This window comes from Heptranchias perlo, chromosome 6 (genome assembly GCF_035084215.1).
Source record: "Heptranchias perlo isolate sHepPer1 chromosome 6, sHepPer1.hap1, whole genome shotgun sequence".
NCBI lineage: Eukaryota > Metazoa > Chordata > Chondrichthyes > Hexanchiformes > Hexanchidae > Heptranchias > Heptranchias perlo.
Genome location: NC_090330.1, coordinates 16,120,524 through 16,144,601, shown reverse-complemented (window position 1 = coordinate 16,144,601; position 24,078 = coordinate 16,120,524). Strand labels below are relative to the sequence as shown.

The 24,078-nt window shown below is 40.1% G+C and overlaps 1 protein-coding gene across 2 annotated transcripts in view; it reads left to right on the top strand.

Annotated features, from left to right (window-relative positions):
- mgat4a (alpha-1,3-mannosyl-glycoprotein 4-beta-N-acetylglucosaminyltransferase A) overlaps positions 1-19,466 on the top strand; it is a 187,264-nt gene extending 167,798 nt beyond the window's left edge. For both annotated transcript variants that reach the window (XM_067985825.1, XM_067985824.1), the window contains 4 exons: positions 6,515-6,593; positions 13,078-13,153; positions 14,675-14,787; positions 15,879-19,466. In XM_067985825.1, coding sequence (XP_067841926.1) covers positions 6,515-6,593; positions 13,078-13,153; positions 14,675-14,787; positions 15,879-15,905 — 295 coding nt within the window. In that variant the 3' untranslated portion in view covers positions 15,906-19,466. The remainder of the gene's footprint in view (positions 1-6,514; positions 6,594-13,077; positions 13,154-14,674; positions 14,788-15,878) is intronic.
- The last annotated feature ends 4,612 nt before the right edge of the window (positions 19,467-24,078 follow it).

Here is a 24,078-nt window from a genome sequence, read left to right as displayed (position 1 = left end):
CTAAAATAACCTGTTCCCTTGTTGGTTCCTCGACATATTGTTCTAGAATACTGTCTTGAATGCATTCCATGAACTTGTCCTCCAAACTACTTTTGCCAATTTGGTTTGCCCAGCCTATATGAAGATTAAAGTCCCCCACGATTATTGCTTTACCCTTTAAATGCTCCTCTAATTTCCTGATTTATACTCTGCCCAGCACTACAACTACTGTTAGGGGGGGCCTATAAATTACTTCCACCACTGTTTTCTGCCCTTTTGTTATTTCTTAGCTCCACCCATACTGATTCTACATCCTGATTATCTGAGCTAAGGCCCTTTCTCACTACTGCCGTTATCTCATCCTTTCCCATTTTTGCTTATCTTTTCAAAAAGTCAAGTACCCTGGAATAGTTAGTTCCCAACCTAGGTCACCCTGCAATCACGTCTCTAATGGCTAAACCCATTTATCTCTATTTGTGCCATTAATTCATCAATCTTGTTATGAATGCTTCGTTCATTCAGATATAGTGCCTTTAATTTTAAAGTTTTACTATTTTCCCCTGATGTGACCTTAGTTATTAATGCCCTATTACCCTTAATAAACTCTCTGTCCCTTCCTGACACTCTGCTTGTTTTTACCCAAATCGCTAATCTGCTCTACAGCCTTGACTTTTCTCTTTAGACTTATAAATTTACCCTTACCTGAATCCCCCCCTTATTAGTTTAAAGCCCTATCTACCACCCTAGTTATTCGATTTGCCAGGACACTGATCCCAGCCCGGTCTAAATGGAGCCAGTCCCAACAGAACAGCTCCCTCTTTCTCCAGTACTGGTGTCAGTGCCTCATGAATTGAAACCCCTGTTTCCCACACCACTCTTTCAGCCACACATTTAACCGTCTAATCTATTTGACCCTATGTCAATTTGCACATGGTTCAGGTAGTAATCCAGAGATTATCACCTTTGAGGTTCTGCTTTTTAATTTGGACCCTAGCTTCTCAAACTCCCTCAGCAGAACCTAATTCCTAGTTCTACCTATGTTGGTTCCTACGTGGACCACGACAACTGGATCCTCCCTCTCCTGCTTCAAGTTCTTCTCCAGCCGCAAGGAGGTGTCCGTAACCCTGGCACCGGGCAGGCCACACAGCCTTCAGGACTTCTAATCACGGCTGCAGAGAATAGTATCTATCCCCCTGACTATACTATTCCCGAACACTGCCACATTCCTTTCGCTCCCCCCTTTAAGGGGTGTGCTTTTTAATTTAATGGAAACAATTTAGTAGGTTCAAACTTGCAGTTCTGCTCCATCTTGTTGTCTGAGAGCCATCGTGAAAAGTTGGGCATTTCTCCACGGAGAGGGAGAGCCATTCAACACTGCTGCTTTTGTGCACTTAGTGGCTGGTTATATAAAGTTTCAGCAAGGGGATGTTTATTGTTTTGCCTCTTTTTATATAAAAGAAAGTGTAACAATACCCACTTTTTTAGTTACAAATTCTTGCTGGCATTGGTTTAAAAAAAAATCCTTCATTGCATTAAATTTTATAGCACAGAAACAGGCCATTCGGCCCAACAGGTCTATTCTGGTGTTTATGCTCCACACGAGCCTCCTCCCATCCCTCTTCATCTGACCCCATCAGCATAACTTCTATTCCTTTCTCCCTCGTGTTTATCTAGCTTCCCCTTAAATGCATTTATGCTATTTGCCTCAACTACTTATGGTAGGGAGTTCCATATTCTAACTATTCTCTGGGTAAAGAAGTTTCTCCTGAATTCCCTATTCGATTTATTAGTGACTATCTTGTATTTATGACCCCGAGTTTTGGTGTCTCCCACAAGTGGAAACATCTTCTCCACTTCTACCCTATTGAAACCCTTCATAATTGTAAAGACCTCTGAGGTTACCTCAGTCTTTTTTTTCTGGAGAAAAGAGCCCCAGTCTGATCAGTCTTTCCTGATAGTTGTACCCTCTCAGTTCTGGTATCGTCCTTCTAAATCTTGTACTTTCTCTAGTACTTCTATATCCTTTTTGTAATATGGACCAGTTGGGCCGAATGGCCTGTATCTGTGCTGTACATTCTATGTAATTTGATGTTTATTCTTTCTCTCTGAGGAAGAGCATCAAAAATAACACTGATTTGTTCTCTGCTCCCTAGATCTTGCTCACCAACAAGATCATCTCTGGCCACTTCCTCATCTCCCTTACACGAACAAAAAAAACAACTAGCACTTTATATAATGTCTTTAATGTAAAGAAATGTCCAAATGTTTTCCCCTAATAGGTGTAAGAAAAATAGATGCTGAGCTAGGCAGGGAGTTATTAGCATGGTGACCCCACAATTGGTGGCCAATCCTTCAGCCACTTCAAACCCCTCAACCATTTCTCCCCTCTATTTACTTTAAAAATCCTTCTCAAAACCCATCTCTTTGACCAAGCTTTTGGTCACCCCTCCTAATTTCTGCCTTTCTGGCTCTGCATCACGTTTTCCTTAGTCCTATTTGTGAAGTGCCTGGGGTGGTTTCTTTCACATTAATGGTGCTGTTTTTCTGCCCCCTTACATACTTTGACCAATTCAGTCTGTAATATCTGAACAGCCTCCTCCAATTTGAGTGCACCTCCTGTTTTGGTATTATCAGTAAATTTGCATTGATTTTCTGAATCTGTCATTGATGCAAATTTAGAAATAGTACTAGTCCCAACACTGATCCTTGGGGTACTCCACATATGAAGGTCTATTTCAGACCAGTATTTGAGGATAATGCTTACTATTGGATCTTGTCTTGGAATATCCTTTAATATTGTATTGTGAACCAAAATGTGCTGAAGATAAAATAATATTTTGGTATTCTTTAAAGCTGTCTGCCAGTTACCACTCTTGAGTAATGGATGCTTTTGAAACATTGCGATATTGGTTTTGCAAAATATATTCATCTTTGCCAACATACTTGCTCATACAATTCTAGAATAACTTTTTTGTTACCAGGTCACGTCAAAAAATAGGTATTCAAATATACATTATGAAATAAAAGCTGTTTGTAACAGACCATTAGCCCGTAGGCATCATCTCTGCTTAGGACGTAAATTGAGCAGTGGAGCAATGGAATGACTGATTGTCGGTGCATTGTTGGACCAGAGCTCCAAATACACAGACTCATTTTAACATGAGAGCCAAACAAAGCCTCGAGTTACTGACTGCTGCAACTCAGCCCAGAGTAGATCCCATCCTCGGGATCTCGCATAGATCACAGCAGGCGATCCTCAAAATTCTGCATTCATATTGAAGTGTAATTTATGACTCTGATGGGCAGCTAAGCCAAGCTTCATTCTTACTAAGTGCATGCTTTCACTTGCTTCACAATCATGTGTTTGGAATGATGATGTAAACTGTTGTGGAAAACAAAATATTTTCTGCACCTCTCTGCAATCTGTCGTGCTAATAGAATGTTTTGAAATTGTGTTCAATTACCTTCTCTGTTTAAAGAGCTTTGAATGTAGAATAGAACATCAGATTTAAAGGCTATGCAAGCATTGTAAGTGGTGACCTAGTTTATGCTCCAAGTTTAATGAGATTTCTTTAGGATATCTGTGCTCCGAAATTGCAAATGGAATGGAATTCCGGTTCAGGCCAAGTATGGGCATGTGGATTTATTTAAATCTGCTTTATACATGTAGCGCTGTTTAATTCAGAGTGAGTTGAAATCAAATCTCTAAATGGAAGGAGCCACACACATCAACCGTTGAAGTAACCCTCTATTGACGTCCTTTTGTGTTCATTACAGCACTTGATATTTGTAACCTTAGTTAATGCAGCATAGTTTTACTACAGTTGTAATGTGTTACATTCTTTAATGTTCAGTATTCTATGTCCAGAGACGGTCACGTTACATACTAGTGATGGCTAATCTTTCAAAATGACTTGAAGGGAGGGTGTTCGGTCAGTGTGTCCTTTCAAACTTTGTAAAGCACTGCCATCAAGTGGTAGATAATAAAAATGCCTACCATTTTGTGTTTAAATGTTGTAAACAATTTTACAACACCAAGTTATAGTCCAGCAATTTTATTTGAAATTCACAAGCTTTCGGAGGCTTCCTCCTTCCTCAGGTGAATGTGGAAATGAAATTGCTGGACTATAACTTGGTGTTGTAAAATTGTTTACAATTGTCAACCCCAGTCCATCACCGGCATCTCCACATCGTGTTTAAATGTGGCATTGGTATAAATTGTCATACTGTCTTAAATGCCAGTTATTCATTAAGGCATTCGCTGCATAAAACATCAGAACATTTTTCCTTCGGTGGGGTGGAGGGAGAGCGAAAGACACAGTTGCTAATATCGCCATTGAATTTTTTTTTAAAATGTCAATGTTGCCAAAGCTGGCATTTTTTAAAAAAATGTCATCGGTGACACTCGCAATCCAAAATAGTGCGGCAGATTGTAAAGTCATTTAAATGTATGGAGTTGTTTTGAACTGAAACCAATGACACATTGCAAATGAGTAATGGGTCTGAATTGATACTGTTTAAATGTTGCATTCTTGCAGTGCTGTGCCTTCTCACATATGCAAAAAAAACTACCTTAAATACCTTTTGGCTTTAATGCTCATAAAGCTATTTCCCCTTTCTCAGACATTATCGCCTTCTGATAGAAAGAATGCAACTTGTTCCTAGGCTTACACCAGTATTTTCTTTGAAATCTGCCATTAGGAGATTTGTGTTTGCAACTCTGGTCCGCTGGGAGTGGCACTGGTGGGCTGATCTAGGACAATACCAGTTTTTCTCTCCTCTAGAGGTGTATTCTTCCATCAGAAGGTAGTCCAACTAAAAACTGACCAAACTTATTCTAACTGCAGCAGTCAGGTTTGTGACTGAGCATTGATCGAAAGAGATGGACTAGAATATGGTTTAATATCTTATTTGAAGGATTACTTTCAGCAATCCTGGATTACCTTCTGATACAGCATTGGGTACAAGTTTAAGTGCCTCAAATGGGTGCTGAATCCACAACTTTTCAGTCCTGAGACAAAAGTCCTGCCAAACAATGTGCTTTACTTCCCCATCATCTATGAGGAAGCACCTAGCTGCCACTTGTTATAGTGATGTAGCTCAGATTGGGAATTTTGCTCCGTGGAAAATTATGGAAGGGAACATGCATCCTACCCAGTGACAGCTGCCAAACTGTACGCCTATACAAATAACTGTAATCCTGATTCAGTTCATGTGCAGTGAAATCCAAATATCATGCTACTTTTGTAATACAACAAGTGAAAATTAAGTTACTTTTACAGAGATATGGAAAAATATAGTTTTAGAAATGCCTTGAAGAGAAGCGCACATAATTAGCATTGTGACTTGTAATTATAAACAGTAACACATTGAAATGTTGCCATGTCCATTTTTCTGGAATTGGACATTTTTTTCTGGAATATGGACAGCAAGCCCCTGTGATTGAATTGGATGATTTGATGAGTTAAAGTTGTACCATATGATTTCACTAATATTGTACTGAGATTTATTAAACTGAGTGGTGCAGAACAATATGTAAATATTGCTACTTTGTATAATTCTGCCATCATTTATTCCTCACTGTAAAGTCAACTGGTCAGCTTAATGTGCTGCTCTAAAAGTGTATTCAGTTAGGTGTTGGTATGTGTCCAAAAGATACTGGGTTTTTCTTTAAATCTTCACAGAAACAAAAAGTGACAGCAGATATTAATTACAAAAAGATAGAATAAACTGAGACTGTACCACAGGCAATTATTCCGTAAGTGTGGGTTATGACGGTATTCCTCAATCACTTATTCAGGGTCCCACCTGTAACATTTTTGAATTCTTGCAGCTTCACAAGACTAACTCCTAGTTGCCATACCAAAGTACAATATTTGCACTGAATTTCATAAAGAAACATACATATCAGATTTCATTGTGGGCCCTCCTACTCACTCTCTACATGACAGCTGCTTGTTTAGGTTTATTTGCAGTCGACAGCTGGTGAGAATTTGCCAGTTCTGATTTTACAGCCAAGTGACTATAGTATTTTCCATTTACATTTTGAAATGGCTTTTTGAGTACTATCCAATACCTTTTGTCAACATTTTTTTTGTTAAAAGTGTGATTTTTGTGGCAGTTGCGATTTCTTATCCACACACACACACACTCCGTCTGCTCATTTTCACTTCAGGTTATGAGCAGGGCCACTGACTTACGGTGACTTAAATCAAATTCAATTTATATTGGATAGGATTATGAGACTTGGAGTTGGGGTTGCATTGTGTGATTCCATCTGTTTATAGTTTGAGCCATTGGCTTAGGCTGACTAAGTCAAATTCCATTTAATTACATGGGATTCTGGGATTTTTATCTTTTTATTTTGGGGAATCTAATTCTGCAAATCCATCCATCTTTTCATAAAATATATGTAAATCAGCCATGGTGAGAACGATGGCATTATAATTTTAGTAATGGTGGTTACAAAGATGGCCAGTAAGCTTGAGGTTGACTTGAACTATTTTAATCACTACATTTACTATCATGGTTTCAGATACTTGTTTCACACTGGGAACACAGAACATCCAGGGGACTTGCTGTTGAATACGAGTGTTGAGGTTTTGCCTTACAAGGTAAGGAACATCTGTTTCCTGATACATTATTATAATTAGGTTAAGTTTAAAAGGGTGGGACTGCCAAATCTAGAGCCCCCTGGATATCGAGGAACATACAGGGTAGAATATGGCAAAAAAGGGAAGCTTATGTCAGAGACCGAGAGCTCAGTACTGCTGAAAGTCTAGAGGAGTATAAAAAGTACAGGGGTGAAATTAAAAAGGAAATTATGAAAGCAAAGAGAGGGCATGAAAAAATACTGGCAAGTAAAATCAAGGAAAACCAAAGATGTTTTATAAATACATAAAGAGCAAGAGGATAACTAAGGAAAGAATAGGGCCTATTGGAGACCAAAAAGGTAACCTGTGTATGGAGGCAGAAGATGTGGGTATGGTTCTTGATGAATACTTCGCATCTGTCTTCATAAATGAGAACGATGCAGAGATTGTAGTTGAGGAGGAGGAGTGTGAAATATTGGATGGGATAAGCATACTGAGAGGAAGTATTAAGGGTTTAGCACCCTTTGAAAGTAGATAAGTCGCCAGGCCCGGATGAGATGTATCCCAGGCTGTTAAGAGAAACAAGGGAGGAAATAGCGGAGGCTCTGACCATCATTTCCCAATCCTCCCTGGCTACAGGCGTGGTGCCGGAGGATTGGAGGACTGCGAACATTGTTTAAAAAGGGAGAAAGGGATAGACCGAGTAATTATAGGCCGGTCAGTCTAACCTTGGTGGCGGGCAAATTATTGGAAACAATTCTGAGGGACAGTATTAAATGTCATTTAGAAAGGCACGGATTAATGAAGGACAGTCAACATGGATTTGTTAAGGGAAGCTCATGTCTGACTAACTTGATTGAATTTTTTAAGGTAACAAGGAGGGTCGATGAGGGCAGCGCGTTTGATGTCGTCTACATGGATTTTAGCAAGGCTTTTGACAAGGCCCCACATGGCAGACTGGTCAAAAAGCAAAAGCCGATGGGATCCAAGGGAAAGTGGCAAGTTGGATCCAAAATTGGCTCAGTGGCAGGAAGCAAAGGGTAATGGTTGAGAGGTGTTTTGTGACTGGAAGGCTGTTTCCATTGGGGTTCCGCAGGGCTCAGTACTAGGTCCCTTGCTTTTTGTGATATATATTAATGATTCAGACTTAAATGTAGGGAGCGTGATTAAGATGTTTGCAGATGATACAAAAATTGGCTGTGTGGTTGATAGTGAGGAAGAAAGCTGTAGACTGCAGAAGATATCAATGGACTGGTCAGGTGGGCAGAAAAGTGGCAAATGGAATTCAACCCGGAGAAGTGAGAGGTAATGCATTTGGGGAGGGCAAACAAGGCGAGGGAATACAGAGTAAATGGGAGGATACTGAGAGGTGTAGAGGAAGAGAGGGACCTTGCAGTGCATGTCCACAAATCCCTGAAGGTAGCAGGACAGGTAGATAAGGTGGTTAAGAAGACATATGGGATACTTTCCTTTATTAGCCGAGACATAGAATATAAGAGCAGGGTAGTTATGCTAGAACTGTATAAAACACTAATTAGGCCCTAGCTGGAGTACTGCGTACAGTTCTGGTCACCACATTACAGGAAAGATGTGATTGCACTAGAGAGGGTACAAAGGAGATTTACAAGGATGTTGCCAGGACTGGAGAATTTTAGCTGTGAGGAAAGATTGGATAGGCTGGGTTGTTTTCACTGGAAGAAAGAAGGCTGAGGGGAGATTTAATTGATATATATAAAATTGTGTGGGGCCTAGATAGAGTGGATAGGGAGGACCTATTTCCCTTAGCAGAGGAGTCAGCGACCAGGGAGCATAGATTTAAAGTAAGTGGTAGAAGGATTAGAGGGGAGCTGAGGAGAATTTTTTTCACCCAGAGGTTGGTGGCGATCTGGAACTCATTGCCTGAAAGAGTGGTAGAGGCAGAAACCTTCATCACATTTAAAAAGCACTTGGACATACACTTGAAGTGCCGTAAGCTACAAGGCTACGGACCAAATGCTGGAAAGTGGGATTAGGCGTGCTAGCTCTTTTTTGGCCGGCACAGACACAATGGGCTGAATGCCTCCTTCTGTGCCATAAATTTCTATGATTCTATGAAAAGCAGGCAGCCCCCATTCTGTGAAGAAGAATAAATACATGCTGCTTGTAAACAATCTGTATAACAAGGTTATTTGGCTTGTGCCAAAAAATGAAAGGTTGAAATTGGTTTCTCTGATTTAATTAATTTAGTAACAATGTTTGAATAAACCTCAGTATACGTTCCACTATCCACCTGCTCAAACTGCTGCAATGGTGGTGTGGCCCTTATTACAAAAATATACCTTGGTCTCTTTCCCCTTACTCCCTTGGAACTTTCTCTTCCTTTGAGCAATTCACTTTGTTCCACCCCTCTCGCCTTGCCTTTAAAACCCTCGTCCTCTATCTCCTCCCAAGTCCGATGCCAAGTTTCTCCCTGAGATATCGTCCCTCCTTTCCTCCCTCTGCACTGAGCAATACTTCATCTGTGGTGATTTCAAACTCCATCTTGAATAACCTTGTCCTCTTCTCTGATTTCACTGCTCTCCTGTCCTCCCTTAACCTCTCCCTCCGTTATAAACTCTCCTACCCATATTCATGTCCACCCCCTCGACATTGCCATCTCCCATGGTTTCTCTACTCCCATTGTCTTGATCACTAACTACTTCCTTGTATCCCACACCACCGACAACCTCCTACCATCTTTCAGCACCTCTTTCTCCGCATCTGCAGCTGGAAAAAAACTCTCCCCAATGTCTCTTACTACTGCACTTTCAAACTTCAAAATGCCTAGCCTTAGGTCCTCCATTCACTACAATACTTCTGCAGCTGTCGAACTGCTCAGCCACTTCATTCTCTTCCACATTTTGATACTCTTGTACTCATTAAAATGTTTACTCTCTCTCATCTTGGTTGTTCCTCCTGTATGGCTCCCACTTTCGCTCCCTCAAGTCCAAGAGGCGCAGACTTGAACGTATCTGGTGCACAACTAATTTAGCGATCAATCACCAAATCTGGCTGGATGACATCAAGTGTTATTGGGGCTCAGACTCTTCTGCCATAACCACTCACCACTCCAGGATCATCCTGGAGAATAAAGATAACCTCTGACTTTTTTCTTCAATACCAACTGTCTCCTTAAACCCTTTCCTCTGTTTCCTGCCCCAGCTATCACCTCCAACAAATTCATGGAGCATATGGACTTCTTTGTCACTAAGATTGAGACAATCTGTTCAGCTGCCTCGGCTGCAACCCTCCCTCCCCTTGATCACATCCAAGCTAAACATCCTCCAGGACTCCCTCCTGCACCAACCCTATACCTGAATCTTTCTTTAGTTTATCTCTTATCTCCCCTCATACCGTCTATCAGCTCATCTTGTTTGAGACTCCCCTCTTGCTCTGTTGAACTTATTCCAACTAAACTGCTGACTACCCAACTAACTTCCCTTCCTAGCCCCCATGCTAGCTGACATTGTAAATGGTTCCCTTTCCTCAGATACTGTTCCCCAACCATCCCCCGCCCTCCCTTTCAAAACTATCGTCATCACTGTCGTCCTCAAAAAAAAAAAATACCCTTGACCCCGTTGTCCTTGGAAACTACTGCCCCATTTCCAACCTTTCTTTCCTCTTCAAAGTCCTTGCATGTGCTGTCGCTTCCTAAATCTGAGCCCATCTTTCCCACAACTCCTTATTTGAATCTCTCCAAATCGGATTCCTGCCCCTTGCACAGCAATGAAATGGCCCTGATTAATGTTACAAATGACATGCTCTGTGACTTTGATCGTGGTGTCCTATTCATCTTCATTCTTCTCAACCTCTCTGTAGCCTTTGACAAATTGATGTCATGTTCCTCCAGTACCTCTTCCATTGTACAGTTCAGTCAGATGGTCTTCACTTATTTCCACCCTTACCTTACCTATCCAATAGTAGCCAGAGTATCTCCAGCAATGGCTTTTCTTTTCTTCCCTCTCACCATTATCTCTGGAGTCTTCCAATGATCTATCCTTGGCTCCCTCTACTTAGCAGCATCACCAAAAGACATGAAGTCTGCTTCCACATGTACACTGAGGACAGCCAGTTCACCTCTGCACCATCTCTCTCGACCCCTCCACTCTGTGCTGTCAGACTGCTTGTTCGATATCCAGTATTGGATAAGCCGCAATTTCTTTCAACTAAACATTGGGAAGACCAAAGCCATCATCTTTGGCCATGTACTCCATATTCTCCCCACCAATTTAATTCCCCTCCCCAGTCATCATTTCAGGTTGAACCAGACTGTTTGTAACCTCGTGTCCTATTTGACCCTGAGCTGAGCTTCCTACACCTTATGCTCTCTACTTCCATGTATGTAACATCACCTGCCTCTGTCTCAGCTCAACTGCTGCTGAAACCCTCACCATGCCTTTATCTCCAGGCTCGACTATTCCAATGGTCTCCCGACCGGCCTCCCATCTACCACCCTCTATAAATTTTAGCGCAGCCAAAACTTTGCTGGCCTCACCCCTCTCTATCTCTAACCTCCTCCAGCTTTACAACTCCCCAAGAACTATTGTGTTCTTACAACTCTGGCCTCTTGAAAATTCCTGACTTCCTCCACCTCGCCATTTGTGGGTGTACCTTCAGCCGTTTGCTCTGAAATCCTCTGTCTCCCTACCACCCTCTCCTCCTTTAAGACCCTTTTTATGATTATGCGCTGTGAAGTGCCTTTATTTACATTAAAGACACTATGAATACAAGTTGTTATGTTCTAACTTATGGGAGCGATTGCTAGTACAGTGACAAAAACGTTCTTTTCTGAAATGGAAAAATCTTTTATTGAAAAGCCTAAAATGTTTATTGTCTTTTAAATGTGAGATGCATGCAGTCAAATTACACACAAATGGTCTGTAGTTCATTGCTTGATTTGACTAGGAAGTTGTGTGAATAATTAGTAATGGTGCCATAATTTAGGTGTGCATTTTACTGCCTTCTTTGTGCATAATCAGGTATACATCATTTGTTAGTACTCTGTTTAAAGCTGTATTCCAAACTGGTTTTTGAATGCATTGGTGTGAAAAGGAACGAGAATCACAATACAGAACGCTTAATTAACATCTATCTTGTGCTCATTGAACATCGTAGGGGTAATGCTGGACTACAAACAATAAATCTACTCATTGTAGAGGAAGAAGGTATTGCAGAGATATGAAATAAAGATTTTGCATCAGTTTTTATAAATGATGGTGGAGGTGTGAATGTAGGAGGGTAATGAACAATCGTCAAGAGATAAAAGTAGGAAAGGAATTGGATCTGAAATTTTGCAGAATTCAAGGTAGATAAATCACTGGCTAGTGAAAGAAGTCAGATAGACTTTGGTCACAATTCTTCAATCCTTGTTAAATATGGGCTGGAGAGTAGCCAATATAACATCAAGAAGGATAAATTGGGTAACATTAAACCAATTAGTCTAATGTCAGTTATAAGCAAACGCTTCGAATATATTTTGGAATATAATTAGTGAGCATTTAGAAAAGCATGGGTTAATCAATGACACCTAGTATGCATTTATATTTGACAAATTTAATGGTTTTTTGAAGAAGCGACTAATTGGATAGATGAAGAGAATGCAGCAGATGTAGTTTATATTGATTTTTCAGATGGGGTTCAATAACATGTCGAGGGAAAACCTCGCTGAAACATGCTTATGGTTAAATCTGCAGAGAGACCCCAACAGAACTGCAAAATTATGGAAATGTTTTCGCTGTGCTCTTTTCCCAGTGTGTGTGCTGCTCAGTGTATTTTTACTCGAGTGTTGCACAATATTGCTTGCACCATCTTGACCATGTACAATGGTGATCAACAATGCTAACATCACCACCAACACACCAAACATAGTGCCTTTAACTTGAATAAATGTCCCAAGGTGCTTCACAAAGGTGTAATCAGACAGTGCCAAAGAAGGAGCTATTGGGAGGGGTGACTAATACCTTGGTCAGGAAGGTGGGCTTTAAGGAGGAGAGGGTGATGGAGAAGTTTAGGGAGGAAATTTCAGAGCATAGGGTCTAGACTGCTGAATGCACAGTTGCCGATGGAGGGGCGAAGAGATGAGGAGATGCACAAGAGGCCTCTTACCTCCGTTTGGTACCTTACTGTTTGATTGTGATGTAAAGGTGAATTTTTAATCAATAGTGCAATAAGTCTCTAATTGTTCTCTGAAGAGAAATCTATAATCCTGCTGGGATTTCTACTTGTTAAACTGTCTGTATTAGACCACGTGTCTGAAGCTGTTGGTAAGACGATTTTCTATAGCTAAATGGATCTTCTAATTGTTAAAACATAGCCTCTGTCAGAATCCAGAATTTACTTTTTTTTTTTAAATCATTAAGAATAGTTTCTAGATTTTGCTAATTTTTTGTAGTTTGATTTTGTGGCTGCAAAAGCCGTTCAGTTTTTTCGGCTGCTGATGACAAATGCCATTGATTGTTGTTTTATCTGGTTTGCTACTTTCATTTAGGATTCAGGATTTGAAATGCTTCAGGAGACCAAAGAATCAAGATATAAGCGCACTGATGATGGTTTTTTCAGAATAGGTATAGTTTGAAACTTTTGCCAGGTGACTTTCACCATCAGTTCTACTTTGTTTCAATAATCGCATAAATAACTTGATTTTTGTCTTTTTTAAACCCATTTTGTTGCCCATTCTGTACATTAAATGCCCCCTTTATGTTGAGGCCTGGTTGTAGACATTTCCAAGCAATATTATAGTGCCAACTTGTGTGCAACATTGAGGGGGCAGGAGCTAATCAGTGTCCAGTATTCTCTATCAGCAGATGCCTCAGTTACAGCAAGTTAATGCTGTTTCCCCTCCACATTATAGACTTCAATCTAATCTGATCTTAGGGTGGGGGAGAGAGAGAGAGAGAGAGAGGCAAAGGAGCAAGAGAGTTTCCACATAAGTTTCCTCTTACACCCTCCTTCAGCCCACAGAATCCTTCTGAAGGTGTTCTGATTTGTTGAAGTTTCTTGGGCCTCGATTGCTGCAAGTAAAATATTACTGTTAATTAGACAAGACAGAAGTTAAATTGTTCTTCTGTACAATATGATGCACCTACTGATAGCATCAATTTGATATCAGCTATGCACAACCAATTGAACCAGCACCCCAGATTCTTGACTCCTGTCCGACTCTGTGACGTGCCAGCACGGTAAAGGCAGTTACAGCTGCCACGTACTCACTGAAACACCTTGCAGCCCTGGGTCTAAGTGGCTGCACATGAACACATGAAGGACCCAAGAAGTCAGCCAATGTCTTTTTCACATATTTTGCCTGTCTGGAGAACCGAGTCACACACAGCTGCTAATAACAAGTGACCAGCACTCAACTGGTGACAGGTCGGTGACAGGTCTGTAGCAGGATAACGGATCTCAGAGTGGATCCTAAAAATTACCACAGGAGAATGCTTTGAAGCCTTTTCCCCTCCCCCCCCCCCCTCCCCCGCCACCCCCCATAAGTTGACCTTTTATAAGCAGCACTGCAGTTTTGGATTAGTTTGGAGGAGGTGCTATTGATAGACCAGGTCAGCATTCCACTGTCATGAATTCCCCCATCTAGTGGCTTGATTGGGCATTATTTTAACTAGTTACACTAGAAACCTATTATAAGTTTAAGCTTTAACACCTAAATTTTATTCTCCAAATAATGGTACACAAGAGAATGCCTAATTAAAATGTATTATTGACTGCATTTACAGAGCATCCAGCAAGGGTATTGTAGCTTAGGTGGGTGAGAAAGGTGATAGGGTGCCATAAATGTGTACAATAACTTATTTCAATAACTATTGGTCATAACAAGGTAAAGGGAGAAAATATTTGCTACTGTTAAAACTTCTATTTTTTTTTTCTAAACAATGAAAATTGTAACATTTATTTATTTACACCTACTGTGTCAAGACATAAGCTATGCAACTGGGAAATCAAAACTGCATCTAATTGCTTTTAAGGCGAGAAGCACATGATTTTACAGTCAGTATATTACCATGACCACGGGTACTTCTCAGCATTTCATTTAGGCATAAAGAAAAAGAAATTGATGTTTTTTTTTTCTATTGTAGGTAAATTTGAAAATGGAGTATCTGAAGGTACCATTGACCTGAGATTGAATCCCATCACTGCCATTAGGCTGTCAGTTTTACAAGATTCCGTTGTGTGGGCTCTTCTTGATGAGGTAAGATGTCACACAGTGCGTTCTGTGTTAATGTTCAAAATTGTGCGATACTGTGAGCAAACTATTTTTTAGTAAGCTGGTTTAAAGGTCTTGTGGGGAGCCATTCTTTGAAATTTGAAATCATGGTTCAATCCCCAGATTAGTTTTAAAAAGCTTCAGCACTTTAATTAGCTAAGAGAATGCTGTGCATTTATCATCCGGATCAGTAAATGCTGTAATGCTCTTAGAGTATTTAGTTAAAATTCACAGTCCTTTTATTTCCACGTGCTTCTTATAATCAGAGTTGTAAATAACAAACTGACGTTGAAAAAGCCAAGGACCAATTGTCAGCCTTTCACCATTAAGTTTAAGCTGTTAATTGCATAGAAAACCAGGCCAGCCAGTGGGGGAGGGGAGGGGGCTGGTAAGGGAGAGTGTAAATCAGCACGTTGCTGTCCAATGGGGAATATAAGTCCTGCGGCCTCAACACACAGTATCACTGATTTCAGATATGAATAGGTCCTCGAGAGCATCTCTCAACTGCTAGGCTAAACAAAATGTGCAGGAGTGGAAATCTACGGGGAAATGGTAAACATTTTTAAAAATGGATAAAGCAACCTATTTTTTTTAAAAAAAACTTTAAATAATTTGTCTTTAACATTACAACAACAACTTGCATTTATATAGGGACTTTAATGTACTAAAAACATCCCAAGGCACTTCACGGGTGTTATCAGACAAAATTTGACACCGAGCCACATAGAGATACCAGGACAGATGACCAAAAGCTTGGTCAAAGAAGTAGGTTTTAAGGAGCGACTTATAGGAGAAGAGAGGGGTTTAGGGATGGAACTCCAGAGCTTAGGGCCTAGGCAGCTGAAGGCATGGCTGCCAATGGTGGAGCGATGAAAATTGAGGATGTGCATGAGGCCAGAATTGGAGGAGCGCAGTGATCTCGTAAGGCTGAAGGAGGTTACATTAAATTAAAGTGTCATTGAATGCTTCAAAATGTGCTCTGAATGTGTCAAAAAATTTAACCAAATTGTCAATAAGTTCACTGTTGCTATGACTATTGATACTTTGCTTATAAATTTATATGTTTTCCATTTCAGATGCATCTTAAAAAAGCTGCCAGTTAATCAGTATTTAAAGAAGTTTGAGAATGAATCCGTTTTATAAAAAAAATTGTCCCACTGCAGTTTAATATCTTAATAGTTCTCTTTAATAAAGAAAAGTGTTGATGCTGATCACAGAATTCATGGATATATCACTTCATCGTCTGACCACCGTGGATATGTTCATTGTTCCCAAACACTACCTCCTGTGAAATCTACTGTAATTTTCTATGTAATGATTCTAATTTTAAAGAGTTATCAGCTGAACCTTTTTGGTAATAATCTGAAACTAATGGACTGTTCTTCTTATCATGGGTTTGACTGAGGTGTAAATGTATTTTTTGTTACCCATTTTACCAGTACGATATACTTAAATATTGAGTAAAAATAAGCAAACAAATGAGACTACTTCTGTATAAAGAGGTTAAATAAGTTACAAACTTAAGTTGTGTATCAGGGAACAGAAACTGTACAAACAGGGGAGACGGGGAAGGGGCTGGTTACCTTTAATTTATTGTAAATGTGCACTGGGCAGATTTTGTGTCACGTTTTGAGGGATTCCAGGTAGATGTAGATTCTTGATCAGAGAAGTATTGTATTTAATTTCTAGACACTTGTGTTAACTTCTGAAGAAATCCTTCATTTTATGAAGAAAAAAAATTGCCTTTCAAAGCCTTGACTTGTGAATATTGAAATTTGCCAAATTTCTTGAGATGTAGTTGCATCACAGTGATTCCAGCAGCATTGAGGCACGTAAGAACTTAGGTGCCTTAAGTATCATGTTACTGCAGCTGGTTAGTATTGGTAATATTGAGCTGATAGCTGGCAACAATTCTTCTGCACACAAGAAGAAGTGGAAATCTCTTTTACTACTTTGCATTTTGTTTATTGGAAAATATTCTTCATATGCTTTTAAAAGCATTTTTAGAAAAATGTCACTTCTATAATACTGAAATGCATCACCCACAAGGCAAAAAAAAAACCTTCTAAAAGTATGCAGTAATTTTATTGCAGCTTTGTCTTATCACTATTTAAAAGAAACCTTAAAGTATCAATAACATGTTGCAGGTAGCATGGATGATTTTTCTTAACAAAAATACACTTCTGTGGATTTGATTTTTGAATCATGAGATGGAGAAATTGGATTAAAATCAATCTGGTTTAAATATTGCAATAAAATATGGTGAGAAGTTCACAAGCTTCTCACCACAGGGTTAACCGCTGGTGTTTTTCCATGTGTACTGTATTGATTCTTTAAATGCTGGTTGTTGGCTGTCAACGTTGGACAAAATATTTACTTAACTGTAGCCAGTCATAAAGATATGAGCAGTTCTAATCAGATCCTCTGAGTTTTCTGCTGGAAAACTACTTCAGCTGATGCAGGCAATGTGCATGGAAAGACCCAAATTTAACTAGACGATTCTGATCATGTTCAATCATACATTAAAATGGAAGTATCGTTTCAACAACAATTTAAAATGTAGTTACTGGAAGAGGGTTTTTTTGGGGGGAGGGGATCAATAATTATGGCAACTGCTTAGGCTAGCCAAAGTTGTTACCACCAATGAGTGCAATATGAAATATGGTGGCTGACTGTATGTATCAGCCCTTTTGACACCTTAGAAATATTCTTATATTTATAACCATTGAAACTTTTCAGATATGTTTGATATTTCTTTGGTGGTGGAGTTTGTGATGAGTTGATTCATGAAAATGTTCAAGTTTTCAGCAATACTTTTTTTTAAAAAGAAAAGTTTTTACTATTGAAATTTGACAATCTTGACATTTTAAACTCTTGAAAAAATAACAATTTTGAAAAGCTTATGACAGACTTTCAGTTGTGTCTTGATATGTGTTTGGTGGGGAGGGGGGTGGGAAAGAGAGGGAAAAAAAATAGAAAAGCGGACAGTATTAAGAAAAAGTTACCTTTATGAAGAGACAAGCAACAAAATGCCATGGTTCAAGCTAATGTTTTGCTGCAAAAGGTGTATTTAGTAGTGCCAATGTCACAATCATTATCTTTGCACAGTTCATGGTCATAAGATTAACTGGCTAAATATTGAAACGAAAGCAGGAAATGCTGGAAATCCACAGCAGGCCAGTCAGTATCTGTAAAGTGAAAAGACACGTTAATGATTCGGATGTAGACTCTTCATCAGAAGCTCGCTAATGACTAGATGCACTGGTTTTATAAAGTAGTTATTGAATAAGCAGGCCATTGCATTGTGATTACTGAAAAGAAAACTTAATATATATTCTTTCAATTATTTATAACTTGAAGCCTATGCAAGATGAAATCAGTTGATTTTGTTTTTAAACTTTTCTATAAATCCATTTTCATCAGCTGATAAGGTAGGACAAATGATGGATTTAAATCCCTTTTTAAAGTCAACAGTTAGAGCAGAGGCTTCTGAAGTCAAATTTATGCAATTACGTGTTAATCAAGTCACTGTAAATTGAAACTTTCTGAATGCAAATCAAGAATTAAATTGTTTAAAATATATGATTATGTGGGTCTATTTATGAAGCCTCCACCCACCCCCCCCCTCCTTCATTCTTTGTAAATTGCATTTATATGATTTCCACTGTTTGCTGTGTGCTGGCCTTTTGTCCAGGGGCTAGATCATAACAAAGGCAAGAAAAAGGATTTTTTTTTAAAAAAACCTAGTGTGGTCTTTGCCTTGTGACATTTTTCTTCTTGTAGTTTTTTTCTTGCAAAGTAATTAAAAGTCAGTTGAGGATGGGAAAAAAACCTCGGATGCTTTTCCTTTAACACTGCACATGATTTTTAAAAAATCTGCAAATCACAACCTCCACAACTTGCTGAGTAGTTAGTCTACATAACAGTGGGGGCACATCAAAAGTAATTCATTCGATGTGAAACAGCTTGGAATGTCCTCGGATATATAGCGCCTGATCCATTCTAAGTTCATTCTATTTGCACTTTTGTTGCTTCTAGGAACTATTCCATAGATCTGTATTCATTGTTCACAAAGTTCCATCAAATTCTGCAACAGCATAAATTAAAAATAGGATGCTTTTTTAAAGGAAAAATACAAAGTGTGTCTGTACAGTACATTTGATTGAAAATCATGCTCTAGCCCTTCAATCATTGCATTTAAAATTTGAAAAATAGTGGTGACGTTTACTAATGTGTGAGTTATTGGAGGTGATTGGCTGCCAAAACCCTATTTGCACAGTGATTTAACTTTTTAAATCTTGGTAAAGCAACCGCCAGAACATGTTGAGATCAATTATTGTCTAGGAAATAAGAACTGACCTAAATCAGAGGGCTTATCTGTAGCACATTTTTTTTGTAATGAAATATAGATTTATTGTGAATCAAGTATAAATTGATCCCTTTTACATAATGTGCCACAGATCAGTCTCTCCTTGAAATTTGATGCTTTTGCTTATTTTTATGAATAGATATGTTTATGCTTTGTGTTTGTAACAGTGCCACAATGCACCTGCTTCTGTTAATGTCGATGTGCCTTCCATCATTGGTCTACATTATTTTCATTAATGTGCCATAACTTTGCAATGAACATAATTGTAATAAAGTTGAACTTGTTATACTTTGAATTGTAATGAAGTGTAGAATGTTCTGTATAATTGGTTCCTTTAATTTCCTTCCATTGTGTAATAAATTGCTACATTTTAAATGTCAGCTTTGACATTGAATAAGTCTGAGTATGGAATGTTCTTTGCAGCTTGCAAAACCTGGTACTTTTTAATCAACTGCCTCCTCCCTGCTGCTAAACAACAATAACAGCTTTCATTAATATAGAGCCTTTAACGTAGTAAAACGTCCCAAGGCACTTCACAGGAGCGATTATCAAACAAAATTTGACACTGAGCCACATAAGGAGGTATTAGGATAGATGACGATAAGCTTGGTCAAAGAGGTAGGTTTTAAGAAGCGTCTTAAAGGAGAGAGAGGTAGAGAGGCGGAGAGGTTTAGGGAAGGAATTCCAGACCTTAGGGCCTAGGCAACTGGAGCAATTAAAATTGGGGATGGGAAGAGGCAAGAATTGGAGGAGCACAGAGATCATGGAGGGTTGTCAGGCTGGAGAAGGTCACAGAGATAGGGAGGGACGAGGCCATGGTGGTGGGATTTGAAAACAAGGATGAGAATTTTAAAATTGAGGCGTTCCCGGACTGGGAACCAATGTAGGTCAGCGAGCACAGAGGTGATGGGTGAACGGGACTTGGTGCAAGTTAGGATATGGGCAGCAGAGTTTTGGATGAGCTCCAGTTTATGGAGGATGGAAGATGGGAGTCCGGCCAGGAGAGCATTGGAATAGTCAAATCTAGAGGTAACAAAGGCATGGATGAGGGTTTCCGCAGCAGGTGAGCTGAGGCAGGGGTGGAGACGGGCAATGTTAGAGATGAAAGTAGGTGGTCTTGGTGATGGAGCGGATATGTGATTGGAAGCTCATCTCATGGTCAAATGGGACGCCAAGGTTGCAAATGGTCTGGTACAGCCTTAGACGGTGGCCAGGGAGATGGATAGAGTTGGTGGCTAGGGAACGGAGTTTGTCGCGGGAACCGAAGACAATGGCTTCAGTCTTTCCAATATTTATTTGGAGGAAATTTTTGCTCATCCAGTACTGGATGTCCAACAAGCAGTGTGACAAATCAGAGACAGTGGAGGGGTCGAGAGAGGTGGTGGTGAAGTAGAGCTGGGTGTCATCAGTGTACATGTGGAACCTGATTCTGCTCTTCGGCAACATCAGCCAAAAACACAAGTAGATGAGAAATCGGAGGGGGCCAACGGTGTAAACAGATAACTTAGTCCCCAACTCTTCCCAATTTCACTGTAGTCAACTGCTGGATGGTATGTCTGTTAATTTTTAAAAATCCTGTTCCCTCCACTTGACTCCTTTCTTGGATGGACTGGTGTACTTGCCCTGGGGGAAATTATGTTCTGTACCACCTGTCTGCCCCATGAATCCCAAAGGTTCAGAGTGCAGAAGCTGAAATTGTAATCTAGTGATTAAACCTTAAGCTTGCTGAAAAGTAAATAAAAGGTGATCCTGTTTAAAGAAGCACTTTTGTTTAGTTTGGGCCTAAGATTTTAAAATTGGATTTTGTTTTAATCCACCCTGTCTGGAGGACTTTGTTGAATTTAGTTTGCACTGTCAATGTAGGAGCTGTCTATTTGCATATATGGAGGTTGAGCCTCCTTTTAAAGAGTGAGCAAGACTATGTACAGTATGTAACATAACCTGTCAAATGAGGCTCTTTCATTGTGTACTGTGACCTCTTTCTGTCCTCTTGACTAGTTTTTTAAAAAATAGTTTTATATTTGTTCTTGCGATCTGGGTGACACTGGCAAGGCTGCATTTATTACCTATCCCCAGCTGCCCTGAAAGGCAATGGTGGACCACTGCCTTGAACTGCTGCATTCCTTGCGGTGATGGTGCTCCCACAATAGTGTTAAGTAGGGAATTCTAGGATTTTAACCCAATGACAATGAACAGCGAGTGATCTGTCCAAGTCAGCATGGTGTGTGACTGGTTGCATCACATTTCCTCTTGATCTCTTCAGTGAGGTTTAGGGAGTCTCTTCACAAGAATTGTGAAATTGTCTTCTCCAACACACACAAAGTGCCCAAAATTGAACTTTGGTAAGATCAAATTTAGAATGCAATGAGTTAAGAGTTAAAATCAATTTTGACTTTGAATTATGTACAGTGAAATCCATTTGCTTATTCTTTACCCGTCTAAATTTATTTGGTTTCTTTAGAATGCAATTGATCATTTACTTAAATTCACCTGATTTTACAGCTTGGCGTCAACATGTTTTTTTATTACGATTCTCATCAATATTATTTTGAGTAGTGTGAACAGCAGTACTTCAAATAGATTCCTGTTAAACTCCAATAGTTACTCCCTTCCCCCAACAGAATATTGTCAAACCAGTTTTCATGGGTAACTTGCTTTTAATTTCAGGATTATTTTCTTTAAAAGTCTCATAAGCCATCTGAAAATTCCAGATCAATACATTTTGTATATTGAAGAGCCTTCATTTACTAATTTAGTTACCTCTTTAAAAAATCATCTATATCTGTAAGGCACAATTTACTGATTCTGAAACCATACTGCTTATGGTTTTTCTCTTTAGGTGAGTAATCTGCTTATGTTTTCTCATGAGCTCTTAACTTTTTCTATAGTTAACTAGTTCTGCTTTTAAACTTTGTTCTTGCAAATGAGTACAACTTGTGAAATAGTGGCTCAAGAACATTTGTCCAAGTACATTGGTGACATCAGCATGAATCAGTGATGCATCCCATTAAATAATGGCCTTTTACTTCAAAGAATTTTGTGAACAGTGTTGTTCAGACTGCCTTGGCCATGAATCAAAGTATGGGTTAGAAGGATAGAAATAATGATGAAACTCACTATAGAATTAACAAAAATGGAAAGCAATGCCACAAGTTTATAATGTGGAAAAAACATTGGCACCATTATAATTATCAGGTATTTTTGCTGTAACACTAATAGATGTCCCCTGCATTGCTCATTGTTTGCAGCAGTTGTGTTGATTAGCTGCTAACCTAGCCTGTCCTGTCAAGCCCAATGCTTTCGATTGGCAATTGTAGATAAGTATACACAGCTGCAAGGTTTTTAATGTATTAAATATACTGGCAGATTTCCTGTGCCATTGGCAATGATCCTAAACTCAATAGGATGATAATTGGAATGGTAGGTGCCCAATGCAGAAAATCAGATGCAGAGGCCTGAGGGTCATAGGTGCCCAGTGTGCCCTAATGTAGGCAGTGAGTGCAATGGGGACTGGGAAACTGCACACAGTTTGAACACTATGCTCAGTAAGCCCCTGCTCCATAATGCAACTGGAGTACCTGAGCAGTAATTCAGCCACATGAATGTCTGTTTGGAATGGGTTTATTTATTCGTTCATGGGATGTGGGCGTCGCTGGCGAGGCCGGCATTTATTGCCCATCACTAATTGCCCTTGAGAAGGTGGTGGTGAGCCGCCTTCTTGAACTGGTGCAGTCCGTATGGTGACTGTTCTCCCACAGTGCTGTAAGGGAGTTCCAGGATTTTGACCCAGCGACGATGAAGGAACGGCGATATATTTCCAAGTCGGGATGGTGTGTGACTTGGAGGGGAACGTGCAGGTGGTGTTGTTCCCATGTGCCTGCTGCTCTTGTCCTTCTAGGTGGTAGAGGTCGCGGGTTTGGGAGGTGCTGTCGAAGAAGCCTTGGTGAGTTGCTGCAGTGCATCCTATGAATGGTACACACTGCAGCCACAATGCGCCGGTGGTGAAGGGAGTGAATGTTTAGGGTGGTGGATGGAGTGCCAATCAAGCGGGCTGCTTTATCTTGGATGGTGTCGAGCTTCTTGAGTGTTGTTGGAGCTGCACTCATCCAGGCAAGTGGAGAGTATTCCATCATACTCCTGACTTGTGCCTTGTAGATGGTGGAAAGGCTTTGGGGAGTCAGGAGGTGAGTCACTCACCGCAGAATACCCAGCCTCTGACCTGCTCTCGTAGCCACAGTATTTATATGGCTGGTCCAGTTAAGTTTCTGGTCAATGGTGACCCCCAAAATGTTGATGGTGGGGGATTCGGCGATGGTAATGCCGTTGAATGTCAAGGGGAGGTGGTTAGACTCTCTCTTGTTGGAGATGGTCATTGCCTGGCACTTCTCTGGTGCGAATGTTACTTGCCACATATCAGCCCAAGCCTGGATGTTGTCCAGGTCTTGCTGCATGCAGGCTCAGACTGCTTCATTATTTGAGGGGTTGCGAATGCAACTGAACACTGTGCAATCATCGGTGAACATCCCCATTTCTGACCTTATGATGGAGGGAAGGTCATTGATGAAGCAGCTGAAGATGGTTGGGCCTAGGACACTGCCTTGAGGAACTCCTGTAGCAATGTGGGTGCTGGAGAAGGCTGCTGTTGAAAGCAAGTAAACACCCTCTTGCCCTTGCCGTCAGAAAATTGCCTGGGGTAAAGCAGGCACTTCAGGGCCCATCACTGGTTCCTGAAGCCCAACATTTCAGCTCTGATGTCCTAGTGCATTGCAGGCCCAAAACAAGGAAAGTATGTAAATAACCTGCCCTCATATTACCCGGTGAGGTCAATTCTGTAATGCACAGGCCACTTAGCAGCCCTAATATTTCATACCATAATTAAGTTCATAAAGAAATTGGAAGCAAGACCA